The sequence below is a fragment of the Lingula anatina genome, chromosome 4, assembly GCF_051362555.1.
Source record: "Lingula anatina isolate TDL-2025a chromosome 4, LinAna3.0, whole genome shotgun sequence".
In the NCBI taxonomy this organism is placed as follows: Eukaryota; Metazoa; Brachiopoda; class Lingulata; order Lingulida; family Lingulidae; genus Lingula; species Lingula anatina.
In genome coordinates, this window is record NC_141770.1 from 273270 (window position 1) to 300494 (window position 27225).

General features: G+C 36.4%; 2 protein-coding genes across 2 annotated transcripts; both read left to right on the top strand.

Moving 5' to 3' along the window:
- Window positions 1-1116: 1116 nt before the first annotated feature.
- Window positions 1117-19012, top strand: LOC106163452 (uncharacterized). The gene is made up of 8 exons (XM_087010776.1): window positions 1117-1562; window positions 2212-2624; window positions 13235-13462; window positions 14297-14449; window positions 16403-16444; window positions 16826-17065; window positions 17473-17597; window positions 18428-19012. Exons 2-8 carry the CDS (start codon window positions 2228-2230, stop codon window positions 19010-19012), a joined length of 1770 nt encoding a protein of 589 aa, XP_086866902.1. The 5' UTR covers window positions 1117-1562; window positions 2212-2227.
- Window positions 18987-27225, top strand: LOC106173180 (uncharacterized). Its single transcript, XM_087010777.1, has 7 exons — window positions 18987-19584; window positions 19722-19763; window positions 24087-24166; window positions 24370-24543; window positions 26225-26441; window positions 26811-26915; window positions 27194-27225. Exons 1-5 carry the CDS (start codon window positions 18987-18989, stop codon window positions 26435-26437), a joined length of 1107 nt encoding a protein of 368 aa, XP_086866903.1. The 3' UTR covers window positions 26438-26441; window positions 26811-26915; window positions 27194-27225.

Sequence of the window (27225 nt, forward strand, 5' to 3'; positions counted from 1 at the left end):
ATTACATAGATATAAGCCCCTGCACTAACAGAGATTTTATACGAAGTCACCACTGGATCGTGCAAGGTATGTAAAAAGCTGGTGAAATACTGCAAGGCCTTACAGGAACTACAGGTAGTTAGAACGGAGAGATTATCAGACCACCAAAGATCATCATAGCACTATTTTCCAGTAATTTTAACCAGTAATATTTCGACTAACAAGAAAAGCAAGTGGTGACATCATTATATAAGGTGTCGAATGTCATGCTGATGTTACGTTATCTTCACTGTTTCCCAGTCCTGGGACTTGTTCTTCCAGTATGGAGGCAGGGGGCAGGGTGGGGGTGACATAGATGGGACACGTGGAGTACAGACGGTTACGGGAACAACTTAGTCGCAAAGATAGACAACGATACGATTCTTACACTTACCCATGATGACATGTTAATAAAATTAACATCGACAAAATTAAAGACTAAAACATGATAAGGCGCTGATTATTCACCCGAGCTGTCACCTTGCGGTCAACGAGTCACTGGGTGACGTCAAACTTCCCAAAATTTAAAGTTACTGTAGACATTTTGTTTTAAGAGACGATCGTTCTTTGTGACGCATAATCCGCCGGGCAATGTCACCTAGTTTTTGCGCATATCAACAATGCTGTTACACAATGCTCTGCTCAGTTCACGCTCCGTTAAAATGGCTACTTGTATGCAAACTGTCAAAGTCATATTTGCAGGCGTTTCCCAAATATAGAGACTTTTTAACAGAACTGTGCTCTCACATAGTCATACTAGGGCCAGGCAAAGTGTACTTCCCCAGGAATTCCCTCATATTACGTAAAGCATGATTGTTATACAGACAAGATAGTCAATTGATTGGTACTGACGCACCTGACTACACAATTTTTAGTGCATTGTGCATTGCAGTAGATAAGATGTTTGTGCTCAGAAAGAGGCTGTAAGGCGGGGTAGTTCCGGTTGGAGATGGACCATGCTGTAAAAGCCGAGCTGCATATTGTACTGAAAATTCTCTTTTGTTTTGTTTGACACAGGGCAATTTTTGAATATTACATGTGTGTTTGGATATTACCTGTCACATGTGGACTGAAAACTTGACAACAAAAAGCATTTTGTTGTATTACGTGACACTTTTCACATATCTCTTATTAAATAATTAAAAAGCAACATTAACAAAATATTTTTATCCCTGGGTATTCCTTTGCAACTGAAATATTTCATATTTAATGTCAAGACTGTATATTCTTAAAAAAAACATATACAGGCACTCAACACCACGCACAAAAGGAACCGGTACAGCCGTGAACAGGTTCAGACAATATTTGCTTTTCACTATATTAGCATAGGCATCAATAGTGCTTTCATTTTTTTAAGTAGGCGACCTAGTTCCAGTATTGTTCACACCAACAAGTTCAATATCTCCACCGTTAAGCTGTTTTGTGGTCGTTATTTTGATTTACAGCAGCTACCCTGTAAGTAACCAACGCTGTGTCGTACTGGTGTCGATGTAAGCTTCCGCACTAGTACAGGGGTAACCGGTAGCAATCACTGTACAGACAAGGTATGTTAAGAAGCTGTTAAATAAGGTACATGTAAATACCCAGGTGTACATGTACCGGTATCTGTGTTGAGGATACAATTTAAGTTTTTTATCGGAAAATATTTTAAGCGAGATAATATCTAACGTGAAATTGCTCTGTTTGATTGAAATGTATGGTTACAAAACCCACACCGTTTACAAGAAGATTATTTTAAAATCCGTTTAATGGCGCGAGAGGAGGTGGGGAGACCATAGGGAATCAGCTGCATCGCTTTTGAAGTGTGGTTGGCTATATTTAGGTCGACGGACCAGTTAGTGCTCGGAATGTATTCTGAATGGCCCCTAACATGCATACTAATCACTAAAACCGAAAGCTGTCTGTATGTGTCTTCTTTATGGATAATCGGTATTTATCAAACAAAAAGAGCACATGAGAACTACGAAAAATAGGTCAACGCCTCGGTTCCAATCTCCTCTCACTGTGCCTTTTTTTTTTTTTTTTTTTTTTTTTTTTTTTTAAGAGCACTTGGGGCTTTGCTTTAATTGTTTAATACGTGGTCAAAGTGCCCTACAATTCTATTAATTTATTTCAACTTAGAGCAGGGAATTATATCGGATATAATTTCCTGCTTAGAGCAACTTCTATTCATTTGAGATTTTCCATTTTCAGAAAGACCCCTTTCGACATGTACAAGTACGATGCGTATATGTGCTATGCAGATGAAGATGTAAACACTGTAGAAGAAGTCGTGGATAGAGTAGAACGCCAAGGATTTCGGTGTTTCTTTGGTAAACGGGAAATTCTTCTTGGACGTAAAATTGTCGCCACAAGAACTAAGAGATTAGAAGCATCAGAATTCATTGTTGTTTTCCTGTCGCGTAATTTCACCAAAAACGTATGGTGTAACCATGACATTTTCTTAGCATTGCAATGTAAATCTTCGGAATCATATCCGCAAAGTATAGTCCCGATCTATTTAGACATAGACACGGAAGATGTACCTCAACAACTTCAACAATTTCAAAGTATTAGATATGACGACACTGAGTTCTTCACAAAACTGATTCGTCGCCTTGAGGCTGGTAAGTGAACTACATATGTTATAAATACGATACTGCTGTTATAGTGAGAAATGACGACAGCAGTTTGGAGCTTCCGAACGTTTATTCACCGACTCTCTCTTCATACAACTTCACAAATATTTATACTCAATTTCTCCGTACTGATCACGCATTTACTTGTTTTCTTTTCCATTGTCTTTGCGTGATTACAAAATATTTTCCATTCTCATGTTGCAAGTCACTATGCGACATTTCCGTATTAGGTAATCCTTAAGGGACTTGTTTTCAATTAAAGATATCTAAAATATTATTTGGATTACTCATACTTGGATCTTATCCAAAACTCAGTTATCATGTGATAAATAGATGATCAAAATTAAAATATGTTATGAAATTAACCAATCACATTAACTGTTACTGACTTTGACCTTTTCCATCTTTTTCTGACACTAAAAACATGTTCTACACTTGTTGACTCTTGGAGAAACTTAACTTTCACTCAATAACTCTTTGTCTTTTTACTCTTTTGATTCCGCTTTAATTGCTATCTGTAATTAGTGAAAGTGTAAGTAATTTGCTTTACAACATACACCCCTTCTTCAAAAGAATTCGTCCTCGAATTCTAAAACTTTACAACATACGCTCCTTTTTCATTTTTTTTTAAAGCAAAGCAAATACTAAATAACACAAAATACTTAAATTAAAAAAACTTAAATGATAAGGTCACAGATATGTCATCAATTTTAATGTTATACGCAATGTTTGTCAGATTCTGCAAAATGAAATAAAATAATAATGAAAGAAAATAATGATTATCTTCCTTAAATACTCCATTTCTACCACAAAGTCATGCAAAAATATAACTAAGAAAAGTAATTCTATATAATTAACTTATACATAAAATTAGAAACATATTCGACATGAAACAAAAATATAACCTGAAGGAAGATAATGTTATAAGTTTTTAAGAAAATGTAATTCTTCGTGGATATAGTTTGTATTGTCATTTACACCATTTAATGTGTGGCCCAAGAGCAAAGATACTTTTTATCAGTTTTCTCATGAGGATATCGAAATATTTTGCTCTCTTATTATGGCTCTGACACATCATATTATACAGTTTTCTCTTTCGGCTGTTATTAAAACATAGTAGGAATGTGCTACGTAAGACAATAGGGTTAGCTACTCCCTGTCCAATGAACAGCAATCACCACAACGTTGCGACCCGCGCATCGTTCATGATGAAGTACATATTCATCTTCATATTTGTCCACATTGTAGCTCTCCTCTGTGATGACTTATAAGAGAAACACTTGATCACATCAAATTCAATCCACGAATTTTTATAAAATTATACCGATAAATAATTAAGTCGCAAAATGTGAGGATCTTCCTTAATGCATATCATCAGTTTCATGTCATCATTATTAAAAACCAAATACACTTTTTATATAACAATAATCATCTGTTCAAATATTGATAACCAACAATCATAAGATCAATATGTAATATGTTTTTAACATGCAGTTACATTGTAAAGTAATTAAAATAAAGCATGCTAATAAATAATGACCATGGTTAACACACAATAAAATGTTCATTATTATATATCAAAGTACATAATGATTAAAAAAAAACATCGTAATATTTGTCAAGACTTACAAGTGTCATGTTAATTCCGTGCATCTCGCATACTCTCAATAATAATAATCTGAAATGTCTGAAATCATTGAAGTAACAATAAGAATGAATCATAAAGTCATTCATATGTTGTGATCGTACACACACTTCTTACACCAAAAGTTCACTCGCAAAGATTAATGCGTAAAGTTTATTAAAGACACGTGTAGCAAGTCAAGTCAAATTCAGATTGGATTAAAATTAATCTGCATTATGATTATATGTTTCGAACTGAACATAGAAAAGTGCATTAGCATGTTTAATACGCAAAAATGCATAATATTCACTATTGAATAATTTTCAGGGTTTAAAAGCTGTGAAAAGTGACAATGGGATAACTCGTTCCAAAATAACGTTTTTGTTTATCATAATGTATATAATTGTCAAGCCATGTCAATGTTTTGACAGATGTAGTCTGTAGATACAAAAACTTAAATGAACTTGTCGAAATTATTATAGTTATTACTTCATTTTGTAATAAGAATGAATCTGTGGTCATAAGTTCCTTCGGCTTATTAATTGATTTTGTTGCGAAATTTTATGATCACTACGGTAAAGTAAGCACTATATCGTTTACGTATACTTTTTTAAGTAAAGCCACTATTAATGCCAATTGTTTGTCCTTGATATACAGACCAAATTTCATTGTGAGCAATAAGCTCTATGTCTCGAATAAATTTAAACTAGTATTTGAGATTAATCATCTGTAGAAAATATTTCGTTTGTTAGAATAGCATCTGCCATACAAGTATAAATTTGCTCTTGTCTCTCTCTGTTGTTTGAGTCACTTTCATAATCTCAAATAATCACTAACATTATTGGCAAGAACATGAAGAAAAATTGTTGAAATAAGGTTTATTAAATAAATCATTGCGTTTCATGTCGAAAATATGCATATTGAATGGAAATACTGCCACAAACCAATATTTATGTGATGTTGCTGTGCTATCTTTAGTGTTGTTTTGACAACTTGACACTTGGTTGGAAAATAAAAAATTCATCTTAGTTCACACTGCAGTAGCAAAAAAAATTTGATTGACACATTAATGACAACTATTTAAAGAGGTCGTTCTTCTAGGGCATTCCGGGGTAATGTCAGCGACTGACTTGTCAAAACATCTCGTCTTTATTTTGTCAGTTTACTATGCCTTCCATTATGATGTGGCGTTAACCTTGTGATAACTTGTATAACATCGTTCGGATGTAACGTTTACTCATATGAATAAAATCAATGTTCTTTGTTAAACAGTTCTTCAGAAACAAAATTGTCTACACTCAACACCGCTGAGCGTGCTGATGCTGCCACAACATTACAGTGAGAATTCATAGAATCATCATTTCAAAAGGTCAATGCTCTTGGTTTTTTTCCAGTGCATATCGCTTTAACTTCGCCTCTTTTAGAAAAAGATAGGAAATAAAATAGATAGAATAGATAAGAATACAGCAAACCGGTTTGCGTTTAAGGTTCAGTTAAGCTGTATCACTCTTTTGTCCAAATTATACATTTGACCTTTGTGTACTCTTTTACAACGTGTAAGTGTAATATTTTTTTTATTTACCAGTGTATCGATTATCGAACTCGTCTCGAAGAGATGTGTTTCCTTTTTAATTTCTACGCTTTCTTCGTCTTCCTTGTAACGTCTTATTGATATGATAATCTCTTTTTAATGCATCTGAAATATTTTCTTCAGGTTCCTAGGAAGTGTTCTTATAACCCTTCCATTTTACTTTGTAATGTCTCTTTGCGTTTATATTCTTACAACATAACAATTTTTCTACTTCATAATATTCGTACGCGTCTTGCTTACTGTCCGATGCAAGTTCCACTTTTTCTGTGTCATGAACGTCTCTATCTTGCGTTTCACTGGTCGTTTTATTCCCATTTGATTTGTTGTCTTGCTCATTATTACTTTCATTCAGCCTTTTATATTTATTGTAATCTTTAGGATCATAATACATCTTCAATCTGTTTGCATGAACAGGCGATTTATGTTCCTTGTGTGTTTTACAATCTCTCAAATAATACGTGCAACCTGTTGATAATATCTTTGTAATGTAATATGGTCCTTTGTATTTGATGTACAATTTAGAACTTAATCCTTTAGGTGTCATTGGTGTATATATCCAAACTCTATCACCTACTTTATAAATCGGTTGCTTTGACTTTAGGTCATACCTTTCTTTATACTGTTTCTGAGTTGCTTCCCTATTCTTTGTTGCAATTTCTTTTGCCGTTTTAAGAGTATCTTTCAATTCTTCAATGTACTGAGGTAGATTTTTATTCTCATGACATTCAGGGATCAAATCACTATCCAATGGTGTACGCATTTCTCGTCCAAATACTAAATAATAAGGAGAAAACTTTGTGGACTGAGTACAAGGAGTCGCAAGTAATGCCATCATTACTCCTGGAAGTATATCAGGCCAATTAGTTTGATCTTTCTCACAATATGCTCTCAACGTTTGAGCAATTATTGAATTAGTTCTTTCACAGGCTGCGTTACTTTGTGGATGCCATGCACTAGTATGATAGCGCTTGATATGGAATAATTCACACAACGACTGAATAATTTGAGACAAAAAATTCTTTCCTCGATCAGAAACGAGATATGACGGACAACCATATCTTGTAAACACCTCTCTGTAAAGAGTCTTGGCGATTTCTTCGGCTTCCTGAGTTTTCAAAGGTATTGCTTCAGCAAAATTGGAAAAAGAGCATGTTACTAACAAAATATACTTGTATCCTTCTTTTGATTTTATCAAAGGACCTAAAATGTCCATGTGCATTCTTTCAAACACGCCCGCGATGGGTAAAGGGTTCAAAGGTGCTGGAGCATCTCTACGTAAATGTTTAACCTTTTGACACACTTCACATGATTTTACGTACTCCATGACGTCTTTATAAAGTGACTTCCAAAAATACTTATTCCTAATGGAGGCAAAAGTTCTATCACAACCTTGATGACCACCGGCTGTTAATGAATCATGATATGCATGTAAAACATCACTCCTTAGTGTTACTGGAATTGCTAATTGTCTTATTATTCTCATCTTTTCTGGCATTCCGCGTGTACGAGGTTGATACAGATGATACAAAATATCATCTATCATTACATATTGTTCTGATTCTGCAATGATTTTACGCGCTTGTTTCAAATCACTAGGTAAATCACTTTGTTCTAGGTAACGTATTATATCTTGAAACTCAGGGCATTCGCGTTGATCTTGTTTTAATTTCTCTTTTTCGTTTACATTTGTAATATCAACACTATTCATGTCATCATATTCACTTGAGTTATGTTCAATTCTTTTATCTGTTTGTTTTGGTAAGAAAAGTTTAGCTTGGGTCCAATGTTTATCTTGACACATGTCAATATGACCTTTTCTTAGCTGACTGTTGTTAACAGTATCCAAAACATTTACTGGTTCATATTCGCGTCTCGATAATGCGTCAGCTGGGTTTGTTTTTCCAGGTCTGTGAATTATTTCAAAATCTAGGCCTTGTAATTTTAATGACCATCTGATAAGCCTGCCAGATGTATGTTTCACATTTTGTAGCCACGAAATTGCTTTATTATCTGTATACACTTTGAAATGGTTGTTGGACAAATATTGTTCAAATTGCTTTATTCCTTCAATAACTGCCAAACATTCTAATTCATGAATTGTGTAGTTCTTTTCCGCATTGTTCAAAGATCTTCCTCCATAGGCAATAACTCTATCATGGTTGTTGTCATTCTTTTGACCTAAGATATAACCTATAGCTATCGTAGACGCGTCTGTCGTTAGTGTAAACTCGCGCGACATATCTGGATAAGCCAGTATTGGTGGTGACATTAACGCTTCTTTTAGTGTTTGAAATGACGCTTCACATTCAGGACTCCATAGGAATTGTACGTCTTTCCTTAAAAGTTTATTTAAGGGATCTGCTATTTTACTAAAACCTTTTATAAATTTTCTGTAGAAGTTACACAACCCTAGAAAACTTCTTACATCTTTAACAACTTTTGGTGTTGGAAACGATTTTATGGCTTCAAGATTTTTCTCGTCTGGTCTTATTCCATTTTTATCAATTACATGACCTAAATATTTAGCTTTTGGTGTTGCAAACTTACATTTTGATGGTTTAAGTCTGAGATTTGCAGATCTTAGTTTTTGAAATACTTGATTTAAATGTTTTAAATGATCTTCAAATGTCTTACTCATGACCAAAATATCATCTATGTATATCAGTATTGTTTTCCAATTCATGTCTCTGAAAATGTGACTCATTAATGCCTGGAAACTAACACCGGCGTTACGAAAGCCATACGCTAAACGTAAGAATTGGAAGTGACCATGGTGTGTGATGAAAGCAGTCTTGTGTTTAGTTTCAGGGTCAAGAGGTAATTGCCAGTATGCACCTGCCATATCTAAACTAGAGAAGTATCTAGCACCTGATGTACCTATCGTTTCAAATATATCTTCTAAACGTGGAAGTGGCCAATGCATGGGTTTTGTGACTTTGTTCAACTTCCGGTAGTCAATCGCGAATCTGTATTCTGTATTTTTCTTTTTTACAAGTACTACTGGACTACTGTACTCACTCATGCTTTCTTCGATTATACCGTGTTGTAACATTTCGTCTACTTGTTTGACAATTTCATCTTTCAGCTTCGGTGACGTACGATAAAATGTTTGTTTAACAGGGATATCATTAATTGTGTCAATCCTATGTTGATACAAATTTGCTGAACCTAATTCTGATAGATTGGTAGCAAAAACTTCACGATTACGTCCTAACAAAATTTTCAGCTGTTGTTTCTGATCTTCACTCATGTCTGAATCGGCCAAGTTTAAATTTAACTCATCTGCATTCCGCAATGCTTCTTGATCTGATAACCTATCACCTTTTTGTGCTGTATCTCCTTCTGACATTTCATTTAAAGCACTGACGCTTGCCAGACTCACTGAACTCGCAACAGCTAATATTGTTCTTTTGGGAATGAAAATACTTTCATCGCTAGGGTTCATTACTCTGTAAGCAGATTTATTTTTATCAATAGAAACTAAACATTTTGCTCCAATAAGTTTTTTCTTTGACTCAAGCTTTCGTACTGGTTCTAGTAAAGCTACTGAAACAGAGGAAGAATGTGATATTTTCACTGGTATTAAGCATTCACATCTGGGAGGAATAAATTCTGATTTAAAGTTACGCACTAAACCTAATACAGGTGGACTATACAAAGGTAAGAGCAAATTATAATCAGGCAATGCTATGCTATCAGACGATAAATCAATTTTTACATTGTGTTTTCTTAAGAAATCTGTGCCTAATATCAAACCTCTTGGCAATTGACTAAATACGTGGACTTTATGTTTTATGATCACATCTCCAAAACAAAGAGGTAACTCTACTTTTCCCAGAACTTTAATCACAGATCCATCAACAACTGAAACTTCTTTTAATGACGGTTTTTCGTATGAATTTCGATCCTTTTTTCCTAATTTTGATAAAAGAGATTCCGATACACAAGATATGACGGCACCTGTGTCAACCAAAGCATTGACATGTTGTTTGTCGATTTGAATTGATACTAGATTACTAGCTTGGTAATCGGAAATAATAGAAATTGGCACTTTCCTATCTTCAATCTTGTTATAAAACCTTTTTCTTTTTCTTAATTGTTTGTTTACACGTGCAGAATGACAGACTTTTGCTACATGTCCTATTTTACCACAACAATTACAGTTAAGATTGCGAGCAAAACAATTAGTTCTGAGATGTGTGTACTCACCGCATCCCTGACACAGCGACCATTTTCTTATTGGATTTCGTTGTTGAGGATAGTTCGTATGTCCAGATGATGTTAATGTGTACTCTGAGCGTCGCAGATACCTGCTGCGTTGTGGTATACTTCTGGGACCTATGGTGTTGGGAGTGAATTTTCCTGGATACTCTGTAGGGTTCGCTCTTGGATTTTCAAAGTTTGCTTCATTTCTAGTCTCACTTGGGTCTTGCAATAGATGGATTGCAGATTGTGCATTGACGGCGTCTTTAATTGAACTCTGAAGAGTGTCTATTTTCTCTGTTATCATTTTTATCATTTTTATGTCATTTCGTTGACCTCTTCTCGTCGGCTGAACTGCGTTTTCTGCAATGCGCGCGTTGTGCATAAGAGAATCAAAGTCAGAGGGCTCCTTTTGCAATACAAATGGGCGGATTTCGGGTAGTAACCCATTCATTACCACTGTAAAGGCTGTTTTCTCATCTAAACGCGCACGTTTGGCGTCGTGACGCATCGACTCAATATAACTCTGTACTGGTTCTTCTGGCAGCTGTTGACGTCTGAAAAAAACTGAGGCTTTCTCCCAAGTTTCTCCGGATTTCAGTTCATATCGCTGTCGGAACTCGCGGACTAGCGATTTCCAGTCTTTCTGTATTTCCACTGTTAAACACTCGTACCAGTTTAACACTGTTTGATTAAGTAAGAGAGGAAATAAGGCGGTGATTTGTTCATCTTCTAGTTTTTTATACTGCGTATAATTTTCAAATTGATTTAACCACCTTTCGACATCTTCGTTTGTGTTACCAGTAAACTTTTCTGGTGCTAAAGTCAAATATGACAACATCTTCATTTTTTTTCAGTTATTAATTGTTGCTAGGGTAATGACTTTTGGCGATTTTCAATACCCAGCATACCCAGTTTTCGCTGCACTGGGGCACTGACGATGTTTGCCTCTGAGTGGATGGTGTGAACCCTTCGGTGTGAACCCTGCTGCCGTCATCACCATAACTGTATCAACGTTCTGCTTGCCTCGGTAGAGCAGGGATCGATTTTTCCTCCACCACTTGTTATAGTGAGAAATGACGACAGCAGTTTGGAGCTTCCGAACGTTTATTCACCGACTCTCTCTTCATACAACTTCACAAATATTTATACTCAATTTCTCCGTACTGATCACGCATTTACTTGTTTTCTTTTCCATTGTCTTTGCGTGATTACAAAATATTTTCCATTCTCATGTTGCAAGTCACTATGCGACATTTCCTTATTAGGTAATCCTTAAGGGACTTGTTTTCAATTAAAGATATCTAAAATATTATTTGGATTACTCATACTTGGATCTTATCCAAAACTCAGTTATCATGTGATAAATAGATGATCAAAATTAAAATATGTTATGAAATTAACCAATCACATTAACTGTTACTGACTTTGACCTTTTCCATCTTTTTCTGACACTAAAAACATGTTCTACACTTGTTGACTCTTGGAGAAACTTAACTTTCACTCAATAACTCTTTGTCTTTTTACTCTTTTGATTCCGCTTTAATTGCTATCTGTAATTAGTGAAAGTGTAAGTAATTTGCTTTACAACACTGCTATAGAATTAGTGAACGTTGCAGTGAATTTTTAAACTGGGATTAACGTCGTTTATGGTATGTACAGCCTGATAACCCTCAAAACAAAAAGAATCAAAAACAAAACTTAATTTCATATTTAACGCGTAACCTGAAAGATTATTTGTATTAATATGTTGTCAGATACCACAGTCTTTTTCAAGACACCGAAAAGTCACTATCATGTTGAAAAACATCAAAACCAATAAATAACTTTTAGAATGGACATGGCATAAGCATCCAGAGATGAAGAAAGTATATATTTTTATTTGCACCGTTGAAAACTAGAGATTTGTGCACAAAGGCTGCTTAAAATGGGTAAACTACATCAGCTTAATCATGGCGCTTATATGCGATAGAGTGCATTATACTGAAAATGAAAATAATCCATGTTTACTTTATTAATCGACTTTGAAAAAGGCATCAAGTATTAGAAATAATCAAATTAAAAACCCTATCTTAACACAGTAGTTGTTTAGGAATGTAAATCAGTTTTAAAATACAATTGGATCAATATATATGCATGTTCGTTACCACATGGAGATGATAAGATGAGTGCAGAAATTCAAGCAAATAAAGTGATGGATAACATCTGTAATATCTGAAAGAATAAGTTTAAAGGGAAAAATAATATAATATATAACGGATTTCTTTGATTTTTATATTATTTTATCTTCCCTGTATGTTTTTCAATTCAAATGCGAACAATGAAAATGCCACACATTAAGATTTTTTACCCATTATTGTCCCAGAGTCCCATATATTGGACGCAGATACACGGTATTTCTACAAATAATCACTATAATATGTAAATTTTTAGTAAGACATCAAATTCTATATTGAAACTTGGGTATATATTGCAATACTGCGTAATTTTATTTTAAAAAGAACATATTCATCTTTAACTTAACACCTTTCTTGTGGACAAGTTTCCTTTCGGCAAAAAAAATGTCTGCTTAGATTAAAATAATTGAAAAACAAAAAAAAAAAGAAAAATATGAGGCTGAAAATGTACAAAATCCAATACAAGTCATTTCTTTAGCTATTGGCTGTACTTAGTTTTATGTTAGTGTTGTAATATGGCAATTATAATAGATTTACTAAGCGTCCGGTGGGATTAAACTGGTTAAATAGAGAAGTGTACAATTATTCAAACCAATAGCAGGTGCCCGCTCTCTCCCAAATACACGTGCACGACCCATTACTAGTAGGTGACTGGACATGCTGTTTACTGATGTTTACTAATGCTACTGTGCGCGGGATTTTGTTCCACTTTGCTCATGAGGCCCTCTTCATTGAATGCAGATATCTGGTTCCTAAGACCAATCAGTGTCAGTGTCCCTGGCATGACGTCAGCTATACTTATGTGAAATCCAGATCCCGTCAACATAGCATAAAGTAACGTATCGTAATGTGACGTAACGTGACGTAACCTAACATAACTGGAAATGGAATTTTCTCAAATGTGACCGTCATTATGAGCAACGTCTCTGCAATGTATAATTAGCTACCTATACTCTAGTATACCTCTTTAACAATATATCATGAAATAGGTTTTTGTCACCAGGGTTTACACAGCGATTCCGGCAATTATGTGCAACAGTGGCGGTTCCAGTTTACCGGCAGCGAGTAGCTATTGTTGGACCTTCTGCTGTGGGGAAGACTCATCTCGCCAAGCGCCTCATCCAGGAGGAATGTGACGAGGAAACAGACGCGTGTACACCAGGCTTGAAGATATACCGTCACAGGTGTATCGTCCACAAAGCCGGTCAATCATGTTGGGTCAAAGGAAAAGGTAAAGAGGGTATGACACTTAAGTGCATCAAGGGCATAACAACGGAATGCAAAAATTATATGCCATTTTACTTCAAACCCATCAGTGATGAATTGAAGGTATGCTGTCTACGTTTGAAAACGACAAAAACCTTAAGCACCCCTAGTACTCGTAAATATCTTTTTAGGTTATTCGGCAAATTTCTTCGAATACAACTACGATACTGTCATTTCCGAGGAACCTTGGTCTTCTTAATATTCTTGTGAAACTTAGTCTGGTTTAATCTGTAAACAATAAAGTGTGTAAAGCTGAAGCTTGATTGGCCATACCTTTACTTAGGAAAGGATACATTTAGATTCGCTAGTCAAAATAGAAACGCAGAGTTTTACATCTATGGTTTTAATACATTTTTCATAAAATATGGTTGGATAAATGGTAGTGTATTGTTCAGTAACATGTGTGCACTTCCATGGATGCAATACAGGCTAATAACATCCTCCTCTAACACCGTACGTGACTCCGAATACAGACCCGGGGCATCCTTTTCCATTCTTCCACTAGTGCTGCTCTTAACTCTATGACGGTGCACCTCTGTGGCGCTGGAAGGCTGTGGCTGGCGGTAATGAAGTCATCAGCCCAGCACATCACAGATATGCTCAATTGGAGGCACGCCTTGGATGAACTCTGGCCACGGTGACAACTTGGGCTTTTTCATGCATAAATGAAACAGTAGTTTTCTATAGATTAGATGTGCTTTTTTGGCCAATTTGAGCATTGTGGTCATAACAAAATCCTGCATTTCTTTCTTTTTTGGGGGAGGGGATAGATTATACGGTATAAATTGTATTTTCTCAGATGATCCAGAAGTCCAATTTGTACAACAAGTGGCAATTGGAATACAGAAACCAGAGACATTTTCCCAGACAGTCCAAGCGGACTTACCGCCATCAGCGGAATCCCGAGAGTTGGAAGAGGATGTTTGGGACGCCACGCAGCAAGCACAGACAGGTGCACGTTTGTCTTAATAGCTTATTGTGTGATTGGAATCAGACATTTATATTTAATTTCATAAATTAAAGGGATAATAACTCTACGTTCTGGCCAAAAATGAATTTTCCTGGAGAAGACAACAATTTTCCCATACTAACCAATGGTTAATGAATCCATTTTTACATTCAAAGTTAGTCCCTGGTTTTTTTCTAAAAAGTTTTGGTGTTTGTTAAAATCTCTTAAGAGATTAGCCATCAAAGGAGGTCACGTGGTCTAAAGACAAGCCCAGATATCAGAATAATAGCTGTAAGTGTCGTTTTTGTGGTAAAACAGAATGTTTTATATTTCTATGAGTTATTCACAATGTTTTTATTGTGAAATATAGATCTCACACGAAGAGTTATTATCCCATATTCCATATATTACAGTCATTATAACATATTTTGTGGTAACAGGCAGGCCATTATCTACACACGCTGGACAATAGAAGTGTCACCCCCTAACTCAGAGTAATATAAGTAGGCAGATCTTGGGTAGTTATAATGCCTGGTCTACTTATAATGTGACTAATGAGTATAAAATAACTATACCATGGAATTGTATTGTTGGTCTTGTACATATTCAGCAAATGTTATTCCTGTCTTCCTCCAATATGACAAGATACAGGCAATTATCTAACGGTTATAGGTGCAAGTTATTAACCTGAAAAGGCGGAATATAAACCATGTCAGAATATCGATACAATTGAATTGTTCAGTCAGAACCGTGCAGAGGGTCTGGTCTCGGTACAGAAACACTGGATCAAGAGACAAATTGCCTCTGATGATTGGTTTGACCAAGAGGACATTCGCAGGGTGATGTGGCCTGCCCAGAGTCCGGATGCAAACATAATAGAAAATGTGTGGAATGATATGTCAAAACTTTTGACAAATGCCCGTCTAACCAGCAGAGAAACTCTGTTATATTCAGTGTTTCATGCTTGGGCCAGCATAAGCCCTGAACGCAACAGACAATTATATGAATCCTTGCCTCGTAGACTGGCACCTATTATTAGGTCACGTGGCTATGCCACTAAGTACTAATTTTGGACTTGAAACTGCATATTTTGGTAGAATGTATATTTTGTTCTCATTTTGTGATTTTTTGTGAAATTTGATGTTACTAAAATGATACCAGGAGCATATCATTCCGCGGTCATTTATCTCCCCCATAGTATTGGTTCGGTAGGGGTGACACTTCTATTGTCCAGTGTGTGTACATGTACCTCCAGAGAGTGCATTCATTGGAATATACTCGTCAACCGAATTCCAGTAAATTTGTATTTTGATTTTGAAAAAATGTACGTTCTAAATTATATAACTATTAAAACTGAGAGTATAATAATTTCAAAAATTACATCAATAAATTACCAAATTGGCAAAATATTACAGGGATTTGTATTTTATTTCAAATTTATTGGCTATTGTACACCCATGTGTAGCTAAATGAAAAATACTTTTTGAAAGCCATATACAGCTGCATTTTACATTTAATGGAAAATGTTGCATAGTACTATATGACTCAGTGTAATAAAATAAATAATAATTGTTAATTGTGAAAAGCATTTTTAACCCATCAAGTTTGCATCGTAATTACATGTATATTCTAAAGTGACTTTGATTTATTATTAGCGCTCGGTCATGCCTGATAAGTCTAAATTTTGAAGAATTTCACGTTCTGAATTATTAGCATTATCATCCATTTTGTATTATTCACTAGCTCTGGAAAATAAACAGATACATGTATATTGCCACACGGCCTAGAATAATCGGAGATTGTACTGAATTGCAAGTGGGCGTGCCGGCGAATAGTTTTGGCACAACTTGAACTTCGACAAGAGCAAAATGTCAAAAAGGTCATTAATATCAACATATGAAACCTGTGCTTGAGTAGGTGATACATTTCATTTTAACCGCTTTCTTCATTCTACAGCCGCTCCCCCTGGTGGCAGTGTCTCACCTGACAGAATTGCAGGTGAGTAACAATCATGATTTGTGTCGCCGACATTGAACTATCAAAACCCCTTATTATTTATCACATAGCACAAAGGGTGTTGTATTATGTCCATCTCTTGAAAGTCAAACACCATTTCTTTGGGTTTGTCTGCATTTATTGTTAATTTGTTAATACATGTAGTAGAACAGTGAGTGAGAATTGATGTTGCCGATGGTCTTTTATTTTTAGGTTTATTTCTGTGTATTCTGAAAGAGTAAGACACAAGGGGAACATTTCGTAAAAAGAGACAATGTCATGTGTATGTCCAGGCACGCATTGGCAAATAGATAACTTGAACGTACATCATTAATTATATTGTTAACGATACTTTTGGAACTAATCTGCTTGTATTCCTCGTAGAGGAAATTTACAGCAAGAATATCGACCGGCGACTTCTGGATAAAATAGAGTCGCTTGCTCAAGGTGAACCTGTCCATCCCGAGAAACAGATCACAATTTGGGATTTTGCCGGTCAAGACGTCTATTACACCACGCACCAGACGTTCCTCTCAGAGCAGAACATCTACTTGTTGGTGTTTCGGCTTGACGTAGACCTCGATGCCAAAATCCGTGTATACAGAAGAGAGAAGACGGTGAAAGGTATGATGGGGTTTACATTTATATCTGAGTAGGTTGTTGTGAGGTCCCCTGTTAAATTGAGGTCTGTAAAGCCTCCTTTACACTGCACGACGTTCTTTCTGCGTCCTTTGTGCGAGCATAAAACTGGCATCGGTATGGCCGTAGAAAGGAGGTAAAAACATCCCTTGGGATGTAGAATGAATGCTCAATGACCTGTCAGTTGTCGGCATGTAAAGAATTATTTTTAATTCTCAAACAAGGCCTTGCTACGAGGCGCAGGGAGGACGCCATCCAGTGTAAGGGGGGCATAAGCAATTTATGCCGTGTCTTACTTTGAGTAAACAAAAGTGACCATGTTGGATTTTTTTGGTTAAATACATTGTGATAAAGAGGCATCTTTAACCGAACGCTTCCTATTCGTGTTTCAGAGTTTATAGTGTATTGGTTGAACTCTATCCATATGCACACAGTTGGAAAATTGAAGGAAGAACACAAGAATGTCAGCCCGTACGTTTTGCTTATTGGGACTCATAAGGACAAATTGCCTTCACAGGTGATTATTAATTTTCTTAATTCATCTAATAATTCTTTTATCTCTTAGTTACCCCTTTACCCCTCTCCGATTTTAAAACCCCATGCACAAGCTATCCCCCATCTCTTAAATAGATATGATTCTGAATAGTGTTGTTAAGGAAAATGTATTCTGTTTTGCAATAGCCACTTAAAAGATATTCGAAGCGTTTTCCAAAAACTCCTTATTTACAGCCTTACATACATTATTTTGTTTAACAGATGAATCTTCAGTGTTTAGTGATTAAGTTAATTAACATTTACACACATGCGATTTTGGGGTGAAAATGACAAAAAACGGTTTCACTCTGTTTTTATTTACCTGAGCACCCACGAACACCGTTTCAACGCATTAACCCTGGCAGCAATTTTTTCTTTGTTAATATTTAATAATTGAAAAAGCATATAATGCCTTTGGTTAATGAAAATGTTCATAATCCATACAAAATATCCAAACCAAAATGGCGACTTCGGATTGAAGCCCATCGACTTGAAACTACGCCAATGAAAAAATCTCGTTTAAAGATGATGTTAGGCCCAATAACGATTGCTATCTCACCTCAAAATAAATTGACGGAAAAGGATTTGACTGACCTATGCTTATACATAACAATGAGAAATATAAACGCTGTTATTATATATATCTCAAGGGAATTATTATTTTTTAATCAGCTCAGAGGTAGATTCAATACTGAATAATAAGATGAAGGAAAACTCATTTCTGTTATAAACCCTTACTGTAACAATAACTTTGGCATTTTAAAACATTTTGAAATTGAAGACTAATTTCCACCCACACCGTATTATTTATAGGAAGCTGCTGAGGAGATAATTGGAAATCTCAGGGACTATCTCGACGACAAGCATGAACTAAAAAAACACATTTACCTTTCCTTTGCCATAAGTAACTTGGCAAAAAATGAAGAGTTTAGTAAAATAAAAGAAACGATCGAGCATCTTTGTAGTCTTAGCAGTGACAATCAAATGCACCCAGTGAGATGGTTCCAACTGGAAATGGATTTGGCAAAGAAGAGTGAGCAAAAGCCAATCATAGATATAAAAGAGCTGCGTGAAATAGCGCGCTCAGTGGGGATCCTTGAGGCCGAGTTACATGAAATGTTCATTCCTTACCATCACCGTCTGGGAGACGTCCTACACTTCAAAGTTGATGGACTGGAAAATGTCGTCATACTGGATCCACAGTGGTTGGCAGATCTTTTTTCTAAAATCATGACCCCGCCCGTCAGTAAAAGTGGAGAGGATCGCCTGGATTTTCTGAAACTAGGTCTGGAAAAAGGAGAACTAGACGAGGAGGTGTTTGATGTGTATTTGCAGGAGAAAAAGATGACCAAAGACAGAAGTAATTCAACTGATGGAGCATTTCGACCTGATATTTGACATATCTGAATCAGTTGAATCCCCAAGGATGCCACCCTCACAGCCTGGAAGGAGAACATTCGTCGTGCCTTGTATGCTGAAATACAATGACCTGGCGGATTATAAGCTTTCTGAGATTGCTCTAAAAACATCTTTATTCATCTCATTCCCTCACGGTTTCTTTCCTCCGGGGCTGTTCCATCGTTTGATCATCCGTCTATTTAGGAAGTATAAACCTTACCATTGTGTAAATGGCATCCCAGATGTTAGTTTTGACCACGCCTCCTTCCGTCTGGAAGACAAAACATCTGTGCTTCATCTCTTCACTGCAGAAAAGGACATTGAACTAGTGATAGATAACGCTGAGCGTAACATATACTTCAACGCACGACAAACAGTGGAAGACGAGTTGTCCTATCTTCAAGAGACATACTGTCCCAGAATGCATTTTGGCTACTTTATCAGGGTAAACGATAAGAGACGCAAAATTCCGATAGAAGCAGAGACCGTTCTAAAAACAGATGCCATCCGTGTATGCGTAGAGAAATCTGACGAAGAGATTGAGCTGAAACCATATCGTGTTTGGTTTACAAGTAAGTGATGCAGAAAAAAAACAAGTTGCGCTGTTGTAAATAGACAATGTATTGGAATCTTAACATGTGCTATAATGTGTCCCAAAATTTTCCAAAAAAATAATAACAATAATAAATTTGCATTTAAATCATTTCAGCGGTTGAGAAAAAACCACGTAGTCCTCAAAGTCTGGAGGCAGGTAAGGTTGCTGCACGTTTATGTACCGAACATGAATGCTGCCATTGGCAACAACAAATAGGGGTTTTGATAGTTCAATGCCGGTGACACAAATCATGATTGATCGCTATTTCTGACGCCAAACTATAGGTTGTGAGGGAGTCGGCTGGCATCTTGATCTCCAGGGGCACGACACGAGCAAGATACCTTATATCTGATTCAATTTGGGACAGTGGTCAAAGTATTTTGACCTTTTTTTTTTCAATTAGAATACACACCCACGAAGTTTTCTTTAGAAATGTATAAAATATTGATTTTTAAGCCCCACAACTAAGACTTAGGCTCTATTCCCATAGATTTTAGATCGATCTATCCCCGCGGGGAGTCTCACTAGATTACTTTCAGATAATCCGACTTAAATGTCCGTCCCGTCTACTACAAGCTGTAAGGAGGTAATTAACTTTCGTGTCCGCCGGGCTGACAGCTATTTAGCGTGAACCCCCAGGGAGTTAGGTCGATCTAAAGTAGGTCGATCTAATCTATGGAAATGGGGTGTTAGTGTCAAATGTATTTTATAAGACGTGCCCTATGGTCGCATTCAGAACAGAGGACCCGTGGACTAACTGGGCTGGTCAAATATGGTCGATTCACGAAAGCAATACCGCTAAAACCCTAATGGTCTACCCGCCGACCACAAGCGCCAGCCCTGCAGGGGCCTAGCTATTAAACCGCGTCGCCGAGATATAATCAGTGTAATAGATAGTCTCCTGCAAGCCTGGCGTTAATTTTGACAAACATGACAAAATACGCTATATTACACAGTAGTGGGCCTGGTTTCTTTGACACTACGGTGCATTCTGTTATACTTTTGTAACAGTAAATTCTTGAAAGTTCTTCTCTTTATAGTCCCTTAACTGTTTTCAAAATTCGTGATCATGTACAAAACGGTTTGAGAATGTGGGTCACCTCTAAGCTATGTTCTACTGCATGGCGTAAACGTAAAAATTACTAGTCGCGAGCATCTCAATATAAATCACCAAAAGTATGCCAACTTTCGTCTAGGTCTCACACTGTGTACATGTTTCCTTTACTGAACCCCGAATTTAACAAGGGACTGCGCATGCGCATGGGGGCACTATGGGAACTGGTGCATTCTGCCGGGGACCATCGGGGGGGGGGGGGGCACCAAATATGTCCAGACCATATTAGCAGGACAAAATACGGGGCCCCATAGCTAGTGCCCCCGATGACCCCTGATTTTGACCAAGGTTGGTAGCCAGTGAGCCGATGCTCCCGCAAATATTTTTAACCATATTTTGCTATGAAATCGATATTTAACAGTCATATGGCAACTGGCTGCGCGTAGGAAGATATTCAGAACGGAGCGCGTGCGCTGAGATGACGTCGCGGTTGAAATTTTGTAAATTTCGCAACCAGCGCGGAAATTAAAGAATTGGACTTTATTACCTCTGTAGGTGCTTATGAAAAGTTAAGGCATGGTAGCAGAGTTTATCACGCGTCTGTAAGTGTGAGATTTACCCAGAATCAAAGTGAAATGAAGGAAATATAACGCGACAAAGTCGGCCAACATGCCGATTATTATCCATAGCAACACCGTAACATTTTGAGATATCTCCTATCACAGAGAGTGTGCACCTTATTCCAGTCGATAGAAAATGACTTTTAATACACAAAATAAACCTACCAAGTTTCATCAGAATTTATTCTGGCAACTTTTTTTGCCAGCTGTCGAAGTGCGTTTTTGACCCTATTCCGCTAGATGTCAGCCATATTCTGACGTCATTTTTTCCAATACAGAAGCAAGTGAAGGTCTGCTGACTTTTTCAAATATCGAAAATCAAAGTACTTATCTTTTATTTCAGTAACAAAACTATATTTCCAATAATTATAATAAAAAATCAATGTGTTAAAATAACTTTTACCTTCTCGGATGTCTTAATTCAAAATGACGATTTTTATCATTATCGCACCTGCAGTTCTGCGCTGTCGATGAGAGTTCTTCACCAAATTTGTCGTCATACAGCAGTCTGCACAATTTTGAATGAAAAATCGACTTAGCATCAGAGTATCCAGTTTGTTCACCATTACGCACTAGGTCTCAAACTCTGTTGTTTATTTCCATTATCAAATTTCAGCAAACAAAACGACTTCAGAATTTAGCACTGCACGCGTCTTTGACACATTTCCACTTGGTGTAGGGGAGTTCAGTTTGTAGCAGACACTTGGCATGACTTTTAATGGGAAAGGAACACTTAAAGTTGCATGAAAAGTAAACGATGTAAATCTTGATATTTTTTTGCAAATACTCAATAGATTTAAAATCGTATTTGAAATTATTTATACAAAAATCTCAGTACATGTTACTGAGCTGTCCCCCTCAATTCTTTCTTCTACAAAAATGGACTGAGCCGCACACATTTGGAATGTGGCACTGGTATCTTTTTTGATACAATTTGGATACTTTTTGGAGATTTGCACATGGGTCAACCAAGTACGCTTTCCAAATTTACAAATTTTTCACTGCATGGAATGAACAGTACATGTGCACGTTCTGGCAATGACACTTTATTTGTATCAGGACACATATATAACTCAAACATATTTCCATTGTAAAAGTGTGTCGTGAGACTCGTGATCGTAGAATCCACTTATATTATTTTTCTAACAATTCCATATTTTTAAGCTTGTATATTTTTTAATTTACTACATGTATTTGGTGTTGGTCAAAGGAGAAACTATAAAGGGCAAAGATACACTTACAATCTTAAATTGGCGAGTTACACTCATGATAAAAACTATCAAACATTGAATGTAAAGTTCAATTTCAGTTAAACAAAACTCAGAAATGCATAAATCGCTTTCAGGCTTCTATTTGTATACATATATGTGTAACAAAAAAGTATCACTAATTTCATTGTGGTTTGATCATTTTTGAGAAGCTTGCGGTACAGTTAAAATAAGAAAACTGCACATGTTTTCTCTCATCCAATCTGCCATGAACAGGTTAAGTATGCCAGAAAACATATTGGCACATACATGTACAGGCAGAAAAGCTCTTCATCTGTGAATTCTGAAATAATGAGAAATAAAGAAGCTGACAATAATTGTAATGAAAAAAATAACAATAAATAAAAAGCTAACAGAGCAATTTTAGAATACGCTCAGGTACGTAGAGTGGTACGGATTACATATCATACCCGTACATGGTAAACCCATATGGCATTCAATGAAAGTTAAACTAAACAACATGAATTGCGTTTTACTTTAGAAGGTCTGCTTTACAAACGTAATCACTAACCAGAATTACCTTTGTTAAATGTCTGTCATCCTTTTCAGTTCTAGAGTTCAGCTACAACCCGCAACAGATCCACATTTATCCGCCTCTCTCACTTCTTTACACGTGTTCACTCCAATTTGTTTACGCAAACTCTTAATACATATGTAGGTCAACATATAATCTCCTGCATAAATATTATTAGATTACGTAAATTCAAACCCTTTTCCTACGGTAAGGCCCTTCAAAAATGATAAATTCTCATTAATAAAATCATTCAAATGTGGCCCAATATTCCAAATGCATATCCACAAGCACATGTTTGCCTTTTGCGTATCACGTATCAAGAATAGGTGAAGGTCGTTCATAAAAATACTCACTGAAACTAGTTCAAACTAGATTTGTGCGATTCAGCATCGATTTCAGGTTAGTTTCAATTAAATGTGAATAAAATATGTAATCTTTAACGGTTTTTAGATAGAAAAATTTTATAGTTTGGCAGAGGTATCGAGAAGCGCCATTTTTTTCCAGATTTTTAGTTGAATGTTGGATTAGGGAACCGTGTGACCATACTAGAGAGTGTGCAAACTATTCCCTTCAAAATTTTAAACTTTGGATGATATTTTAACTTATATCTAAAAATGAAAAAAATTCAGGCTGGCAACTTTTTTTCTCGCAATATAGTCCCACCCCCTACGAGAGTCATTTTTGGGTCGATTTTTTTTCAGAAATTCAATATCGTGAACTAATTTCATTTAAATTTGTGGATATTTCAGTAATCCTTTGAAATCATGAGTAAGAGCATGAACTTTTCTTATTATCTTTACAAAATCACAACTCAAAACGCCCTGGTTTGTTTTTAAAAGGATTTTATTTGCAAGGTACGGTTTTTCACGTCAGCCATCGCAGATGTCCAGAAACGGCGCTACTTCGTGACGCGGACTCACTGAAAAGTTTCAAATAACCGCCATGACGTTACGTTTTTCAGCCAGTTGCCATATGACTGTTAAGTCATTTATAAGACATGTGGGAGACACTTTGCACTTTTAGGTACAAACAGGGAGGAGAAAGTTAAGGTCTGGCCTTGTACAGTTGAACTCTTTGAGAAGAAGGCGTATGACGCTAAACGGGTTTGTTGCTACACTTCATTATAGATTTTATTTTTGATTTATAATGGTATTTAATATGCTATATTATATTCAACCTTTATAAAAGATGTACTATTAGAATACTTGCAATTTTATAACAACATCCTCAAAATGTTTCACACCTTATCTCGTTGATACACCAGTAAAACCTTATAACTGCAGTTAATTTTTTGGGCAATTAACAGGTCTACAAAAACTACACAGAGTGGAGGGGGAGAGCTGTGATCATCAACAATGTCAGCTTTGACAATGAATTTTCCCTTGATAGAAAGGGCACAGAGGTGGATGTTGAGTATTTGAAAAGTTTATTTCGGCAGTTACATTACCTGGTGTTGAAGCATGACAACCTGACAGCTGAGGTACGTTGATCTCTTAAACTGTCAGTTATCCTGCCGCATGTTTATATTGTATATACTAACTTTTGAATGAATACATATATAGATGTGCATCTCACATGCAGAAGTGTATAAAAAATAAAACTGAATGAATTCAAAGTTTTTTTTTCAATTTTTAAAAACATATATGTGTATAGAACAAAAATCCACGAGTGTCTCAATTAAATTTATTTTTTCAATTTTACCACGTCTTTATGTTATGACGTTGTTGTTACCCAGTATCGTGGACATATATATATATATATATATATATATATATATATATATATATATATATATATATATATATGGGAAATGCCAACCATCTTGGATTTTCTAAAAACGCTGAATTTAGTTTGTCAATTTGGGAAAGCACTGTACAAAAAAAATCTGTTGCAATTACTTTCCAGCTTGGCCTCAAAATGGTTTAGATTGCTAAGACTATGTATTTAACCATAAGGTGATGACTAATACCCCCTTTACACTGGACGGCGTCCTTTCTGCGACCATGAAATTTGGCATCGCTGTGGTCTTAATAAGGAGGCACGAGCATTGATTTGGTATCAGAATGAATGCTCAATGATCGGCCAGTTGTTGGCACGTAAAGTATTCTGAACAAAAATATAAACGCACGAAACTAAAATTGTCAGTTGAAATGGATAATCATGAAGTATGCCCAGGTTGATGGTTTATTTGTGAACTGATGGATTTGTTTTGATCAATTATAGTGGTCTGGTTTCACTTGGCCGCTCCCCGTGAGTATACTCAAAGGTTCAGTTTTTACACCCATAAGACTAATGGAGCATGACGGAGTAGAGGTCAATCTGCAAGACCAATACTCTCTACCGTCTAGGCAATAAAAGGGCACACAGAAATGTGTATTTCTGCCACTTGTCAACATGCCACAGATGTCTGGAACCATGAGGGAGCATGCCACCAGCATGCTCAATGCTGGCTTGTCAGTAACAGAAGTTGCAGCATGCCTGAATGTGCATCATTCCACTGTCAGCCGTATGGGAACACGCTTCAGAGACACTGATAGCATTAGGAACCACCCTCATGCACCATGTCGCCCAACAAACACCTGTGGAATGTTCTGGATCAGAGTTTTCAGCCATCATGTTCCAGCTCTCGAAAATGTTCGCCAACTGCAAGAAGCACTCCAGGAGGAATGGGATAATATCCCTTAGGCCTCTATTGACAACTTAGTGATGTCCATGCGCCGCTGGTGTACTGCTCTGCACAAATTTAATGGTGTCTGTGAACTCAGGATGTTGACCCCCATGGTGTATTTGCTGCCCTAACTCTTGGACTATGCATTTAAACTTCCCCTAATTCTCTCAAAGTGATGTCTATTTGTCGAGAAAAATATGCTGTTATTTTTGGCTATGCACTCTAGTTCCATATATGAAACTAAATCTACATATTCTTTCGTGCGTTTATATTTTTGTTCAGTATATTATAATTCTTTAACTCTCAAATTAGGCCGAACTGCTGGACGCAGAAGGGACGCCGTCCAGTGTAAAGGGGGCTTTACTCCCCATCAACACACTTGACCTCACTGATAATGTCATATGAAGCGATGTGTCAGTTCATGATACAATAAAACAAAATGGTTTAATAAAACATAAATGATCAAATGTAGATATTCAATTATGTTATTTAGGCTATTGACCAACTAGCCACACGTGAGGCAAGAACTGATCACAGTGCTTACTCTTCCTTCATCATGGTGATCCTGAGTCATGGTGGAGAGAACACGGTGATAGGCACTGACGGTTATCACATAGGATATGACCAAATTCTGGCACACTTTGAGGCTTCCAGGTGCCCGACACTGAACGGCAAACCCAAGATGTTCTTCATATCTGCGTGTTAGGGCAGTAAGTACTATACATCTTGGTTGATGCATTATTGTGTTCTTCACCTCATGTCAGACAATAATGAATCTGGTGTGTGAAATATGAGATGAGGTTTTCTATTGATTGTTTCTTTTGTGCTTTTGAGTTTAAACGTATTGTAATTGTTATAATGGTTGATATAGTAAAACGTTGTATCCTATCTTTTATACAGCTGGGGAGGTTAGCTTTTTTTATTCTTTATCATATAAATATGAAATGGAGCTTTATTAAACAATCAAACTATTGCTCGTTTCAGTAAATATTTTTTTCTTTTTTACACATTATAAAATGAAATGTTTTTGTGAGTTTTGGGAATTACTTCATTACCTCATTGTCTTGCTTTTTTCTAAGTACAAAAGGCTCCGTTGTTTAATACGGAACAAGCGCCACCGAGACCGCAAGATAGAGAAACTCCAGAGAAAGCCGATATGATATTAGTAACTTCAACAACCAGAGGTAAGATTGAGGAGTGTTCTTGTTTTTAGTGACTTTTTGTTCTATGGAAACCTCAGTTGTTTTTTTTTTTTTTTTTTTTTTTTTTTTTTTTTTTGTGTGTGTGTGTGTGTGTGTGTGTGTGTGTGTAGACAAATTGTAAGGACGTGTAATGTGAGTATCATTAGATGCCGTCTGCAAAATCTTTGTCCTGTTAGAGTCTTCCTGGCTGCATTTTGACCAAAGTGACCATTGTTTGACACCGGGCACCAAAACTAAGTTTTGCTGAATTGACCTTTCAGGTGACAAGTCTTGGCGATCTACTGAACGTGGT

Bases quoted from the DNA above. Each gene is read 5' to 3' on its own strand.
- LOC106173180 (XM_087010777.1), top strand. From the start codon at position 18,987: ATGGAGCATTTCGACCTGATATTTGACATATCTGAATCAGTTGAATCC. The intron at 19,764-24,086 runs GTAAGGTTGCTG...TTGCACTTTTAG, and splicing joins TCCTCAAAGTCTGGAGGCAG to GTACAAACAGGGAGGAGAAA. The intron at 24,544-26,224 runs GTACGTTGATCT...TATGTTATTTAG, and splicing joins ATGACAACCTGACAGCTGAG to GCTATTGACCAACTAGCCAC.
- LOC106163452 (XM_087010776.1), top strand. From the start codon at position 2,228: ATGTACAAGTACGATGCGTATATGTGCTATGCAGATGAAGATGTAAAC. The intron at 2,625-13,234 runs GTAAGTGAACTA...TTTTGTCACCAG, and splicing joins GATTCGTCGCCTTGAGGCTG to GGTTTACACAGCGATTCCGG. The intron at 16,445-16,825 runs GTGAGTAACAAT...TATTCCTCGTAG, and splicing joins CTCACCTGACAGAATTGCAG to AGGAAATTTACAGCAAGAAT.